Source organism: Balaenoptera borealis (assembly GCF_965194805.1).
Source record: "Balaenoptera borealis genome assembly, chromosome: 19".
Classification (NCBI taxonomy): domain Eukaryota; kingdom Metazoa; phylum Chordata; class Mammalia; order Artiodactyla; family Balaenopteridae; genus Balaenoptera; species Balaenoptera borealis.
In genome coordinates this window covers 23,225,438-23,241,674 of record NC_138878.1, presented here as the reverse complement: position 1 = coordinate 23,241,674, position 16,237 = coordinate 23,225,438, and the positions used below count along the sequence as shown (strand labels likewise).

Here is a 16,237-nt window from a genome sequence, read left to right as displayed (position 1 = left end):
AGTGATGAAATGGTGAATCTTTAAATTAACTTCCAAATATCCTATGAACTGGATATGGTTAAGACTTTGGTTTAAACCATTTTTGACACTTCATTTTATTTTAATGCAATGGCCACTGTCTGATCATTTTCTCTTAGAGTAGATGCCTGGTAGATCACTTGAAGGACTTTATGCTATTAAAATGCATTAAGTTACCCATATTTAAAAGGCTGAAATTTTCATTGATGTAATAATATCTGAACACATTTGGCTTTAAACAACAGAAGAAAAAGAAGAATGGATTTATTCAAGGAAGTGCACCTCCACACAAGCAGATTTTATAGGTACACTGAGTTGATGGCAAATGAAAACTGCATGCATTTCCCACTGTGAGCTACTTTGACATCAGTTGATTTGTAAGTAATTGGACAGCTATTTCATGAAAATGATATAAAAATTTCTGAAGAGGTCATAGATTTTTAGTAGTAAATATACAGCATTTAGCTTAAATATTTTCCTTTCTAGCAATAAAGTTAGGATGCAGTTGAAAAATCTAATGCTTGATAACTTATTGTGGATTAATTTCAAAGGAAGCTAAAAGCTAATATACTTCTCTATCAGAAAAACAAAGCATATCTGAGATTGGGCATAAGGAAATGAATTTCAGGGCCATACTTGAATTTCCATGGGAGCAGACTCTGATCTATCTCTTGAGAGTACTGATTTGAAATCAAATGACCTTTCTAAGCATAAAACTGAAAAGAAATTTTTTTTTAGAACTGTCGGCCATATCATAATTCTGACTCTTTTTTAAAAAACTATTCATTGTTTATCAATAATGCTAAACCTCAGATCGCTTTAATTAATATAGTTTATTAAACATTATTTTAGATTTTTATAGTAACTCAAAAGTATTTAATAGTAGTAGGTTTCACTGTCATTATTAACTTTTCAAAAGGCAAGCAGCCAGCAAACACATTTCTGATTATCTGATCTGTTGACAACCTTAAAACTCTCTTGGAATCTATTAGAATATCCCCTGTGAGTTCCTGTAGTTATTGTTCATTGATTTGTTCTTAGATGATGAGTTGGGTTTTTTTCCCCCCTCTCGCTTGCTGTTAGAACAGTGTCTGGCACATTGTAGCTTTTTAATAAGTATTGTCTAAATGAGTAAATGAATGGATGAATAAATAAATCATGTCAGGCATGTTTTAGCATCACCACTAATTCTTACATAACTTTGAGAGGTAGGTATGAAGAGACTTATCAGAACTCTAGTGCATCAAAGACATTGTAACATCTGATCCCAAGTAAATTGGATAACAAACTCCCTACATCTTCCTGCCCCACATGTCAGACTGCCTCAAAATCTTGCTGGCATTCATATCTTCTGCACGTGTACTTCAGTTAAATTGGGGCTTAGACTTCCAATATTTTGGAGAGTGCATAAAGATGAACTTATCCATTCTTGACATTCATATTCTTTGCTTTATGGATATTAAGGTTCCCTTTTGATTTCGAAGGTGGTGGAAAGAGAGTGAGTGAGAAGAGGAGACATCAAAGGCAGTACAGCATAATTTTTGGTTTTCTATTCATTCTTTTGCCTATTATTGATAGTTTATTTCTGGTTACCAATGTTAACATTTGGTTTTCTATTCATTCTTTTGCCTATTATTGATAGTTTATTTCCAGTTACCAATGTAAACGTTCCTGAAATACTAGCTTCTATTTCTTAGAGCAGTAGTTTTCAACTTGAGGAAGGAAAAGATGATACATGAAAGTAAAATTGTATGAAATTATTTATATATGCACATATATGAAGGAAAAGTCCAGAGCTTTTATCAGATTATCAGTGGTGTCCATAACTGAAGGGAACAAAACAAAATAGGCTAAGAGCCATCCCCTGAAAGAGCGGTCTTTGCAAATACAAATTTTGTCTACAAGAGAAATCAAGTTATACCAATGATGACTAATTGAAAAAGGAGGACATACAGGAATTTGAGGAAACTATATTAAAACCCTCATGACCCAATTATCCTCAGTTATTTCAAAACTGTATAACATAGTTCAAAATGAGTGTTGCTCATATCCATTTAATGGACAGTTCCTGGATACTTCTTTTATAATTTGTAAGGCAATCCAGTTTCTATCAAGATTTTTCTCTTCCTCCCCAAAGTGTTGTCCCATGTCACATTTCTTTGCATGAATATATCCTTGTCTTTAAAAAGTATTAGGTGGCTATTTAGAGCATGTATCTTAGAGGTCTGACCTATAGAAAATACAACAGGAGAATGTAGATTAGATTGTATATGTTTCTTTTAAACACTAAGTGAAGTCCTCAGTCCTCTCTGTAGACATTTGGGGCCTGTGCCTTCATTAACCCACCACAGAACTTCTGACATTTTCCTCAGTTTTGTTCTTTTTCATTCCCTTTCCCTTTACTGTAACTAAGTTAAGGTAAAATGATACAAAGCAAGGACTCTTAAAGGATGTATTTATACAAAGTTTGAATTTTCCAGTTTCTCCTGTTTCTTATTTTCTGTTGCTTGTCTCTGCATATTTCATCTGTATTTTGTGCATCTCTGAAATGATCAATATTTTTGAAAAATTACTCCATCACTTGCTCTGCTTTGAAAACCTCATTAGTAAAGTCCACAGTTTTTAACATAATTTAGAAGTCTCAACTGCCTTTTTAGTCTTATCTCCTCTCCATCTTCCACTACACAACTTCACAGGAATATTTCCTGATGCCTCATTAATATCATAAACATTACTTCCTAGGCTGAAAATGCATCCTATTGTTTATTCTTCTGAAGCAAGATTTTTCCAGCTGGCTTCCATTTGCCACTAGTTGTATAGTTTTCTCTGAAGGAAATTCAAAAGATTTTATAATCGACTATGTTTGGTAAATGCCCAAGACCATTTGGTTCTAGCCCTTTGGGGATTCATATGTATTTATAAATGCAAGGGGATCTTACAGTTAAACAAAACAAGTAGAAGATAATGTTCTTTAATTTCGTTTAATACAGTGGTTCCCAATCTTATTGGGAAAAACATGCACGCACACACACCCAGACATACCACACACCATACCATATACTGACATGCTATACCCTAAAAGTGTTTCTCAGGCTGTCCACTTTAAGACACGCTATCCTCTAGAACCCCATGTGAGTCTTAGAGGCCCGGAGACCTCTTTAATCTCCTTTTGAAGGTTGTTGTGTCTGCATAGCTTGGTGGTTATAGCACTAATTCCATTTGCATCTCTGCCCTTCCAATAATACATCAGCTTCTCTTGGTACCCGATCTTACCCAATTTATGTCACTAACACAAAGCCTAATAAGACTAAAAGCTCCTAATAGCTATAGTGTCAGTTTTACTTTCTTGAAAAAGACGTGCTCATCACCATGGCTTCCATGAACAAATAAAAACAAGCATACACGTGTGCGTACCATGCTTCCATCTAAATTCTTATTTACTAACTTGTAGGTTGAAAATAAAATGAAGAGAGAACATCAGTCAGTAACAACCCAAGATTTGTAAACAATCCTTCATACCATTGTTTTTTCTGTGGATCATCAATCCTAATATTTAGGTGAAGGGCCAGAATAAAGCATGTGGATTTGGAATCATGCAAGAGGTTCAGCCAAAGCATATAGAGGCTGCAAACATGACTTCAAAAGAGATTTAGATTGTATGTGTTCCTGTAAGTTGATTCTGCTGTACTTTAAACAAATAATTATATTAGCCCACAGATTCATATGGGGAGGAATGAAGTACAAGTCCTTTCTTCACTCTTCACAAATACACTTGTAAATTATCAGAGGAAGAGTTATTCCAATACAGGGGAATAGACTGTCCTCTTTTATATTGACCCATTTAGGCATTGTTTATAGTGTTTTGCTCCAAATCAAGGATCATAAATATATAACAATAACAGCAATAAAAACAACAAAAACAATACTAATAAAATATTTTGCCTTTGAAACTATGAAACTAGTTAAAATATATACTAATAATTACAATTATTTATTGAGCACTTGATATTGAGCTAGATATTTCTAAAATGTGAGAGTTTAAACTAGCAGAAGTTAAGACCCAAGGTCACAAAACTAGTACATGGCAGAGCTGTGACTCAGATTGTGCTAGTTTCAAACCTTCAAACCTTCAAAAATTCCGAGTTTTTTTCACTTTTTTGCCTTTGTTTTTTTAGCTTTTCCCCCTCTGTCAAAATTGCACTCTAAAAGTTATACTTCTATTAATGACTCTCTTGAAATGTTTTTTTTTACATGTGACTTCTTCAAATATTGTTTTATACATTCCATTAATTTACCTTCCCCTTACTTCACCTAAAGTAAAATGAAAATCATATTTTATGCATTTTGTTGAGGCCATCAATTTCATCTGTTCTAAAATCAATCCTGTCTCTCTCTTGTGTATGCAGATAGATCCTGAAAGATGCCCTCTGGCAGGAAAGTTAAAATTAAATCTCCTATGTTTATTGTTTCATGAGTGTTATAAAATGCCATAATTTCATTTCATTGTTTCACATTTATTAGAAAAAGACCAACAGAAACTAAAAAAAATATATAAACATGGTAGCAAACTCATTCATTGCTGCTATTTATCAAGGGATAATTCTACTTTTCTTATTATGTGGAATGCTTTTGAATAGAGTGTGTTATTGATCACAGGAGTTGTTTGTTTTCTTTTGTTCCTTTGAAGAGTGCTCACTCTTGATCAGAATCTTATTCTCATTACTATTTTTCTAAAAAGTGTGTCACACAGGCAATGGAATTTCAAAGTCTGCTCCTTGGGAAGCATTGTGAAATCCTAGAAAGTACAGGGACTGGGGCACCTCCAAGAATAGACTTTGAAGCCCATCTTTCCTGCTTTTCATGGCCTTAAGTTAAGACCCTTGCTCTTTTATCAGCCTCAGCCCCCATATCTGTAAAATGTCATTGCAACACCAAACTCCCAGAACAGTGATATTGATTGCATGTTAGATGTCTGTATGTATTATTTCATTCATGGAAGCATGCAGCCTCCCCAGTCACCTCTCTCCACCTCCACTGCCAGCACCTTAGGCCAGGCTACTATTATCTTTTGCAATTACAACCTTCTAGATGCTCTTCCTGTTTAATTGCATGTGAACGCATCTGCATGTGTGTATGTGTGTGTATGGATTTTATTCAAACATAATACTCTTTTTGTCCAATTTCATTCTTGCTTATTACACTCATATTACATTTGCTTATTACTCTTACTATACTCAGCCACAGATGTCTTCAATTTTTCAAACAAACCAAGGTTTTTCTCCCTTCAGGGTCTTTGCACAAGCTTATCCTGTTGGCTAGAAGGCTCTTGCTTCCACTTCTTGTATGACTACCCTTTCTCATTTTTGTTCAGTTTCAGCCTAAATGATATCCCTTTAAAAAGTAACTTTCTTGACAACACTACGTAAAGTAGATCTCTGCTTTTTCTTTGTTCTGTTCTGTCTATGCTGTGTTGTTTTCTTCAACCCAGTTTTCAAAATTTATATTATTGATTCATTCTATGTTTTTTTATTATCCCTCTTCCTCATTCATTCCATTGGAGAGAACACTTTTTTTTGTTCTTTTCACATTGTTTCCCCAGGTCATATTACAATACTTAGCATCTTGTAGATACACAATAAATATTGTTCGACAAATAAATGAATGATTTTTCATTTGTGCACTGTGTGTCTGTGAATAAAACAAGTGTTTCCATGGTAATATCTGAGAAACTAATTATTGAAATATTTGTCACTGCTAAATTAGAATCATGATTTTAAAATTTTGTGGGAAAAAAAAAAAATTTTGTGGATATCCATTACTACATGACAAGCATTGGCTAGATACGTATCTATAAGTATGGGCTATTATCTTTTTTGACCTGTGATATTCCCATGATAAGCAAACTTTATATTGCTGCAGTATTGGTCATAGATAGAAGGGATTAAAAGAGATAAACCAAAGTATGTTTTTAACCCAGACGTAATTAACTTGATGCTAAATAGAACATCTCGATTTCTATAGATGGTGATGAAGCTCAAATTATACTCCACTAGATTTATTTATAGTAACAGGGGAAGCTCCTTCCTGAAGGAAAAATAGCTGAAGAGGTCGGTTGCCAACTAATTCTCAAACAATAAATATTCTCTGAGACTAAACAAGAGACCTTGAGTCACCCCTGGAAACACAATATTTTCAGTTCAGTCCCTGTGTCAATGAACCATCTGGAGCACATTACCCTAATTCTGTATGTATGGTAAGCAAGAGGTAAGCATCTGAAATAAAATCTTAGAAAGACCCTATTGAGGAGATAAGATGTAGAACAGAGTTATGGAAGGCCCTCTGTCCAGCACTGATCACTGATGTTCTCTATTTCTCTTTCATGTTTGGTTTTGAGTATGGTGTTATCATAGTGAAGGAAGATACTGGTTTCTCCTGAAGGAGCTGTTACCTGGTCCTCCACCCATCCCACCAGAGTACCATTCTCTTCAGACAGAACCTGGTTTATCCCCAGCTGACTCCTTTTCAGGACTTGATAGATGTTTCCTGTCTCTGGTGGAATGTGTCCTATACTAAGCGGTCTTTTCATTAAGATAGTTCCATTTCCTCTCATCTCTTCAGCCTCCTTTCTGCCCAGAGGATTTGAGGTATTTTCTTGCAATTCTACCACTTCTAATTTTATCAAGTGCCTACCAGAGAGAAAACTCTATGAGGGGAAAAGACTGATGTTTGTCTGCCACTAAATCCCCAGTACCCAGCCAAGTCTTGGCATACAGTTTGTGTTCAATAAATATTTACTGTCTGATCAAAACCTATCATCCTGTTAGACACATGAACTTTCAGTCAGATATCTTGCCTTCTAATTTTGAAATCCTCAACCCATACGCTCATTTCTGCTTTGGCCATTAAAGAGGAGCAAGTGGAGAGAATCTTTTTATTCATCCTGTTAAACTGAGGGCCAAGTAATGTGTAGATGACTATATCATGGCATTATTGAATTGGAGACTAAAGGTATACATCACCTTATAACTTTTAAGATAAATTACCTGTAACTACTGGGGGAAAATTGTTTTAAATAAGAGTAACTAGCCATCAGAAAATACCACATCAACATCTAATTTTGAGATGGAGGGATTATTTAAAAGGATTCTAATCAAAAGGGATTCACGTTGATTTTTTATAATATTGACTGTGAACTCTCTCTCTTTGTCATGGGTGGTTTTTACTCTCTTAAGGGAACCAATTCAAGAAAATGTCATCTTTTACTTCAGAATCATGGGAAGGTGGGAGGAAGAGACAGGACTTCCAGTTCTACTTTCAAAGTAAACCTATGCCAATTTTAGCACAGACGTACCATGAACTAGAGATCTATCTTAGAGAAGAGGAAGGTGGCCTCCCTTCTTTCTTTCTTTTTCTTTTCATTTCTTTCTTTCTTTTTTTTTTTGGACTCTGTTTAAATGAGTCCAGTGGAAAAGAGTCAAGTGCAGTAGAATTCTCTATGTTCATGTTGATACTGGTTTTCATTTTGTGAGATGTTTTAAAGAACTCTTTACAGAGGCTCACTCAATCCAGAAGATTTTTTACGGATTGAGTTTTTTTAATGGCTTGTGCTTGATTATTGCTAATGATTTTCAGCTGCATCATCTCCCAGGAAGCTGACCCCCTCGAGTTTAGCCTTAAATCTATATCTTCCAGGCAAACTAGACATTTCAAAGCCACCTGCACTCCTTTCTCTGAGGCTGTTATAAAGCAGACATTAATTGTTGAAAAATATTGAGATGACTACGAATTTAGTGCTAATTCAGTCTTTGACATTTGTTTTGCATGAATGTGATAATGAATATTCTAATTGCAAAGTGAGTCAGCCATTTGTATGGTATTATGAGACATGATTGAAAGTGTATCTATGTTGAACTTATATAAGTGAACACTATTTAGTGTGGATAACAAAAATGAATTTGGGAAAATGTTAAATATAAAAATGAGCTACTTGAGCGATTAAAAGTGACTTAGGAATGATATAATGAATCAAACATGAGTTCTGACTAGCACAAAGGATTCAAGGAATTCAGGAGCTATTTGAACAACTGCGTATGTATCAACCAGTCAGCCATAAGTACAAAAATTATGCTGAACAGACAAAGATCTGATTATCTTCATGTAAATATGAACTCTAATAAACATGCCTAAATAGATTCATTTGAGGATAAGATAGTGCAGTGGACACACACAACATAAACATTTTTTCACAGAATGAATCATTCATGTTGATTTGCAAAAATCATAAAACAAAGAATCAACTTTTGTTTTTTATTTTGATCTTGCATAGGAAAGGTGATGAAACAATGTATTTTTTTCTGAGGATAAAAACTGCTGAGGAATCATTAAAACCTTGGAAACAGTCAAAATCCACAGGGTAAACCTCCAGATTCCAGGAGGTCCAAAGGCATGCATGTCAATATCACAAGTAAGTGAAGCCAATGTGTAATTTTTGAAATATCAATGCCATTGACTCTCTGAACTTGTGTGATGAGTTTTGCATGAACAATGGAGTTTTATTTAAATTCTAAAGCATATGACAGTTTCTGTATGATCAAAAATGTCTGGCTTATAACTCTGTGATTGGCTACATTACCCGAGCAGCAGTCTGGCCCACACAACCATATCCTTGAAACTGACCTGCATATATTTTGATCAAACTCCCTCCACCAACTGCATTCACCAACTTAGCTAAATGATATTTGCTGCCAAGTATATATACACTCCATCCTCAAAGGATCACAAATAAAAACACTCAAAAGATAAGACCGATAGAGGGCAATTCGACATGATGAAATTAAGAAACATTGAAACTAATGTTAGAATATTATTTTTAAAAAGAAGTCACCTTTGGCATATCACTGCTGAAGGTGAATATTTTGATTATAACAACATTTATGATGTCTAAGTGTTTAAAATTACTCAATTTTATTATTAGAATTTTAGCTTTTACTTTGTGTGCACATGTATGTGTATCTTTTTTTGGTAGATGGAAATAATGCCAATCCTTCAGCTACAGGAGAGTAGTCTAGGGGAGAATGCCCACTGTTTGTTTTATAGGAGAGTAGCAACTTGATCTTTTGTAATAGTTAAATAAAAGTATAGAGCCACAGTTCTATTCCTTTCATAGGTGGAAAAAATCTGACTCTTGTCAGGTAAACTGCTCGGCAAATAGTAAGTTGAATTCCTAACACCCACATGAGGCACAAGAATAGTTGGATTAACAACTCCAGTGTCATGCTGTCAGCTGCTGTTTATTTAAATTAAAATGTCACCATCCAGAAATAAATTAGGAAGTTGAAAAATGATAAATTTCTTAAACATACAGTACTTTGGCACCTTGTTAAAATAAGTCTATTACATTTGTTTTTTAGAACTTTACATAGACTGTTTCCATTTTGACATTCAGAGTATAGCAGGTTTTGTTTTCGTTCTTAACTCTCTCCCTCCTTCCTCCCTCCCCCCTTCCTTCTTTCCTTCCTTCCTTCCTCCCTCCCTCCCCCTCCCTCCCTCCCTTCCTTCCTTCCTCCTTCCCTTCCTTCCTTCCTTCCTTCCTTCCTCTCTCCCTGTCTCTCTCTGTGTCTGCATTGTCCTATCTAAGCTACATAAGACAGTTGTTTAAAAAAAAAAGTTCCATCAATACACATCAATACACAATTATCAGATGCTTTACTTGCATGTCTAAAACATGTTGTTCACATTATGTCTATCTAAATATAGCTACAGCTTTACAGATTTAAAAATTCACTTCCTGCAATTGGTTTTCCTAGGGTTCCAATGTTATACGTTATTTCTACATTTGATATGAAACAAACATGCCTTCCCATGGGCTTTTCCCTCACTTCACGCCATGTGAAGGTCAAAATTTTGGCCCCATCACTCTAAGACCTCCCCTGTGATCATCCATACCCCGAGACATTTAAAGATAGTTTTCTGGCTCTGGGTTCATGGCACAGCAGGTCATTCCGTTTCAGGAGCCAATTTGGTCATAAGTAGGAAGAGAATTAACATCTCCGAAAGAAGAATACTCCCTCTCTGTTCCCATTTGGATGTTTCTTGCCTATGACTTTGCAGATTGTAAATGATGCAAATGCACACTATAATGCAGGTTAATCAAATATGAGACAGTTGTATACAAACATATTCAGCATTAACAACATGGAGATATTTACTTGGCCGGGTTTTCCATTTTCACATAAAAATGCCTCATATTCGGATGCGAATTCAGGGGCGTTGTCATTGACATCCAGCACTTTAATAGCAACAGGTACTCGGGATATCTGACTGTGGTTCCCTATGGGAAGGAAAAAATAACATCAGCATTGAGGATATTGCATTTTAATGTGCAGTTCAACTTTCTTCTTGAAAGCTTGTGTGTCGGTTTCAACTTCCCTTAATTAGGGTGTTTTCAACATGATGATTATGGTATCTGACCATTCAGCAAGGAAAAATAGCAAGTGCTTGGCTGCTTAAAAAAAAGTATAAATTATTATTCCAAACACCATTTGCTGGAGCTTAGCTTGATAAAGACCATCTCTAAATAAATTAAAAGAGGTTTCCTTGATGAAGAAAGCTTTATTTTATTGATAAAGCCCATTGTACAAAAGAAAAGAATGCTGTATGCAACAAAGATTTATCTCTTTCTTTATCTTGGGTAGACAGCCCATTTCTGCACTATTACTTGTTCGACTGACTATATATTAAAGATGAACATCAAAAACTGAAAAAAGGCTAGAACCAAATCAGTTGTTGAGAAGGTATCTTTAATACTGATAAAAGGGATAATCTTAAAGAAAGGGAATCATATCTTTTATGAATTTTATTTTTTATTCAAAGTTGACCTTGGGATCTTTTTGGGTAAGATAAGTCCAAGTTATTTTAATATGTCATTTTCATAAAGATTTTCATCAGTGTAAACAGATAATAATCTTTTAATCTTTCCAGGTCAATTCCAGTAGCACAGACCTTAATCCTTAAGCCTTAAGTCCTTAAATTTAAAAAATTATACACACACACACACACACACACACACACGTGCACACACACGCATACACACACAAATATGCATGCACAGAAATCTGGCCCATTAATACATTGCTGACTTGGCCCACATGATGATTTTTCATTTCTAATAAATGCAGTACCATTTGACTCTGACTGTACCATGCAATAATCTTTTGATCGCTTGTAAATTATACAGAATGCATTGAAAATGGCCAATTATTTATTTGTGTTTCTGTGGCACTGAATATTTATAAGCAAGCTAGGAGGGGAAAAATCTTTGGCTTTTGAATATGAAGAAACAGACTTGTATTTGATATATCAGACTCTTCTTTTTGACAGTTGACTAAATTCAGACCTCTGAAACCTTCAAATACTCATTTTTTTCATTACATATAAAAGTATTTTAAAGCACATGCCAAATAATCACAGCCATGTTACAATTTTATAGTTGGTTAACCCCACTGGCAATGCTACAAAATTGGAATTTAACTACCATGGCTATTCTCCAATATTCTAATTTGATTAACTATGGATGGATGAATATTATCTTTTGGAATTCCAACCACCTCAGTAATGGAACAAAATCTCAATTCCCAAAAATCACACCAGTGGCCTTAAATGTCTCACCTAATATGTCCTTTTTCTTTTACTGTGTTATGTCTAATGAATTAATTCATTCTCATTCAGAGAGGAGGCATGCAGCTCCCTAGTTTCAATGGAAGGGAAAGTTAAAAAAAGTATAACAACACATGACTCTGAGGACAAGAAACTTACATTTTACCCTTTATCTACTTGAATCAGGTAGCTAAACGAGTTACAAGGTATTTGAAATAAGGTCTGATTATATCCTTAAAGATTTACATCTCTTTTCTGGTCTGACCATGAGCTGAATAGCAGCTACTGAAGAGTAAAAGGGAATCTAGTGTTTGCAGGAAACAAATGTTTGGAGCCCCATCTTTGCCTCCCACTACCAACATGATTCTGAACATGTTATTTAACCTCATTTTATTCCTGAGGACACTGAAACTCAAGACCTTGACACCTTATTTACAGAACTATTATACATATTATATGAGAAGAATTAGAAGTGCCCAGATCACATTGGGCACACAGTCAAGTGTATCTTAGACTTTACCTTTTATAATTGTAAACATCAGCACCGTGCATATTCAGTGTGCACTATGTACAGTGCAAGATATTTCACAGAATCATCTCATTCAGTCCTTACTGAAGAGCTATGTAGTAGGTAATGTGATTCCCATGTTGTGGTTTAGTACGTGGAGACTGACATTCACAGGGCTATATGCCTTTACCAGTACGACTCAAAAATTAACTCCAAGACTCCAAAATGTAGTTTTGTCCTTCCAAACATGAGTCATTTTCACAGTATTATATTGATGAAGTTTAAAACAAAGTATATTTGCTTGTTGTTTACTTGTAAGGTAACTAATCACTGCCATTTCCTCAAGAATGCTTATAGGCTTGTTATAAATTTTTATTTCAAGTTTGACCACTATTTGAAGTTTGAGTACAAATATAAAAAATCAAGCTGGATAAATCTAATGGGTTGTACCACCACTGATATTCTCAGAATTGCACTAATAATCTGCAAGCCTCTCTGAGAAACTGAACAATTTAAATTCCATATTTTTCCTCATACTTCTATTTTGCCCAAAGTCCCTTTAGTTGATTACTTTTATTTTGTGATTTTCTGTATTTCAACTCTAATAACTATTGATTAGTTAGTCATTTACATAACATTCATTTCTTCCGTGCCACAGCTTAGACCAACTCTTGTGTATATAAGTGATGAGAGGAGCCTTCTATTATGTTTTAGTCTCGTTAACCATTCAATTCATAAACAGACAATGATCAACATAGACTTGAACAGTGAATAATAGATGCATTGTCTTTGAAAACTGCAGATACAAGAAAAAGCTGTCATACTCTTTAAACATGATTTTGTTCCTGGGGAAGTGAAGAAAATGCTGAGCTTACTGAGTTAGAGTCACTGATAATGGTTGATTGGGCCAAGTTTACAAAATATGATATTCTTTGTCTTCCCTCTTTCTCATGCCTTGTACACACACACACACGCCGCAGGCAAACATGCATATACAGATTTTGCTCTCACTATTTTGGCAAAAGGATAATTATGCCAAGGCACATGTTCTTAACTTCTCTCTTCTCTCTTCTTAATCTCACAGTTTTAATAAACTGCAATTATCTCTTAGATCTAGATGGCCAGCAGGTGGTAAAACTCAAGCATAGAGGCTAGAGAATCTCCATGAGCTTCTTTCTGGGATAACTTTCAACATTAAAGTAATATATGCTTTCTCTTATTGTAAGATCTGGGACAGGGAGGTGTTTAACTATCCAGGGGCCCAGACCCCTAGAATAATACCATCTAATTTTTTTTCTGTTGTTAGAAGTAACGTAGGGCTGGGAGCTATCATCACTTAATATTGTTAAAAGATCACGAGCATAGGGGCTATATCATGTGATCACTGGCGAGTCACTGAAATATTTTTTGATCCAATTTACAATTTTAAAAGCTAGCATAAAGCTTACTTACAAGAGAAGTTATGGTTTGTTTTAATTTTGTTTTCTTAAGCATATGAATGTCCCAGACATTTACTTTGAGTATTTCTTGAAACTGCTAAATCAAGGAGAAAAACAATAAAATATAATAAAACAATAAACTGGTGCCATATATCCCCAAAATGTGTTATCATTATCTATATTAGATGAACATGCACAACTGAAATTATTTCAATGTATAATTCTTGACACAAGTGTCATATTTAAATGCTGAAGATTCACTTTTATCTAAATTAATGAAGCGATGGGAGTTCAAAATTTAAAGATATTATAGAGCAATAAAATTAATTAGATAAGCTTCTAAGGAAATTATTCATGTCCTTTGTGACTGGCCCCAAAATGTTTGCCTTTCATCTGATACACAAACATTAAATATAAAGATATTATAATTAGAAACTTGATTAGCATTCATTAAAGATTAATTTTCTAAACACAGGAGATGTGACAAAGTGGTCTGGAAGGAAAAGCCCATTTCAATTGGCCACAAAAGTTGACTGTTTTCACATAATGATGGAAAAAAGGCTGAAATGGCACCTAGTATAAACAACTCCTTGACTTCTACCATTTGAATCGTAGTGACTTCCTGTCACCTCTCTGTCACATAGCCTCATGAATTGCCCATTAATTTTGCCCTTTTATAATCAAAGGTATGGAATACTGCCAAGTCTACGTTACTTGGGAATTTGCTTCTAACTAGTTTCCACGAGCTGCTGTTTTTGCAGGCATCGATTGAAATAAACAGCCTCTCCTTTTCAGGCTATAAGAGAGAAAATTGATTTGACAAATTTAGATATACTGGTGGGTTCAGTAAATAATTCTTGAGCCTTCTACGAGTGGAAGGGTGGAAGGCATGAGCAGTAAATTACAGTCAACAGGGGGAATGCAAAATAGTGAATTTATAATTGAATAGGGATGAGAGGAATGCTGGAAGTTTTATAAAACAGGAAGATTCTAACTGAATATATGATAGAAAAGATAGCAACTTAGGAAATTTAAAATGAAACTGATGGGAATTTCAAAGAAGGTCTTGGAAAATAATTTCAGTCGTGAATTTAGGCTCTCTGGTGACTAAAGATAAAACTTTTTGATGTACAGTTTGCCCATAAATGGTGTGATAATTTCTAAATCATTAGTTATGGTTTATTAATTCATAGATTATTAGATAGCATAGAAACAAGGTGGAATATAATTGACCACTGGACACCAGCAGGGTAGAAAATCTGTTGGGACTTTTTAAAAATTTTTATTGAACAAATATATATCACTTATATGTGGAATCTAATAAAAAATAGTACAAATGAACTTGTTTACAAAATAGAAATAGACTCACAGATGTAGAAACCAATCTTATGGTCACCGGGGGGGAAGGGATAAATTGGGAGATTGGGATTGACATATACACACTACTATATAAAATAGATAACTAATAAGGACCTACTGTACAGCACAGGGAACTGTACTCAATATTCTCTACAAAAATATTCTGGAATATTTTTGATAGGTTTTTCTCTTTACAGTATTATTTTTATGTGTTACCCTTTCACTAACATGGCAACTGTATCGATGCACCAGTTAAAGCACAATCCATTATCTCCCTCAAATACATACCGAGAAATTTCAACATCAAGGGAGCAGTTGACCACCATAATTTTAATAATTTTTGATTATATGATTGTGAAAATTCCAGCAAGCCAGGCTGTAAAGAGAAGTCATTCTATTTTACTCCTTAAAATCTCAGTCATATTTAGATTAGTTTAGAATTAAATGAGAACTTTAATCAGAGGGTGGCTCTGGTATCAAAAGAACAAAGCTTGTAAGGCATAGTTTTTGTATTAACCAAGTAGTAGCTCTCTCAAGAAAGGTAGAGAAATGCTTTCTCTCACTGTGCAAGTTGTGGACTTAGACGTATTTGAAAATGCCTTAAACTCTCTGGAGAAAATGACTCTCAAATGGTGACTTTAGTTTAAGTCCTCACTGACCCCTGTCTGTTTTCCCTACTGACTACAAAAATGCATGCTGTCTGGCTCCAGCATTTTCAAATGCTCTCTAAATGGGGAGAAAATGTGTAGGTCTCTTATTTATTACATTCATCTTAAGTGAATCTGGACGTAGTGGAATCCTTGGCAAGACCTCACTCCACCTTTTCCTACTCTCTACAATGAACCCTCAGTATCCTTTATCCAGCTCACAAGAGTTGAAGTCCTAAAGAATAAGGTAGGCACATTTATGGTTGTTAAATTCTATAGGAAAAAATTTTAGAGCCATTGAAGTAAGAACTGATGTTATGAACCTCTTAGATAGTATTTGTTTATTAAATATAAAGCTTTAACAGTCATGTTCTAAATAAAGGCAACATTAATGGCAGTTTATAAATGAAAAATTAGTACTAATGGGAATGGAGCTATTACATTTTCCATTTTTTTATTAATAATGTTATATAATATTACCTACTTTTAAAATTTTTTATTTATTTATTTTTGGCTGCGTTGGGTCTTTGTTGCTGTGTGTGGGCTTTCTCTAGTTGTGGTGAGCGGGGGCTTCTCATTGCAGTGACTTCTCTTGTTGTGGAGCACGGGCT

At 34.6% G+C, this 16,237-nt stretch overlaps 1 protein-coding gene across 4 annotated transcripts in view; it reads right to left on the bottom strand.

Annotated features, from left to right (window-relative positions):
* The window catches only part of CDH8 (cadherin 8), a 377,020-nt gene that overhangs the window by 71,162 nt on the left and 289,621 nt on the right, over window positions 1-16,237 (bottom strand). For 3 of the 4 annotated variants that reach the window (XM_082368897.1, XM_082368899.1, XM_082368898.1), the window contains one exon: window positions 10,227-10,348. In XM_082368897.1, the coding sequence (XP_082225023.1) occupies window positions 10,227-10,348 (122 nt within the window). Of the gene's footprint in view, window positions 1-9,576; window positions 10,349-16,237 lie in introns of those variants that run through there. The other variant, XM_082368900.1, reaches the window with a different exon arrangement.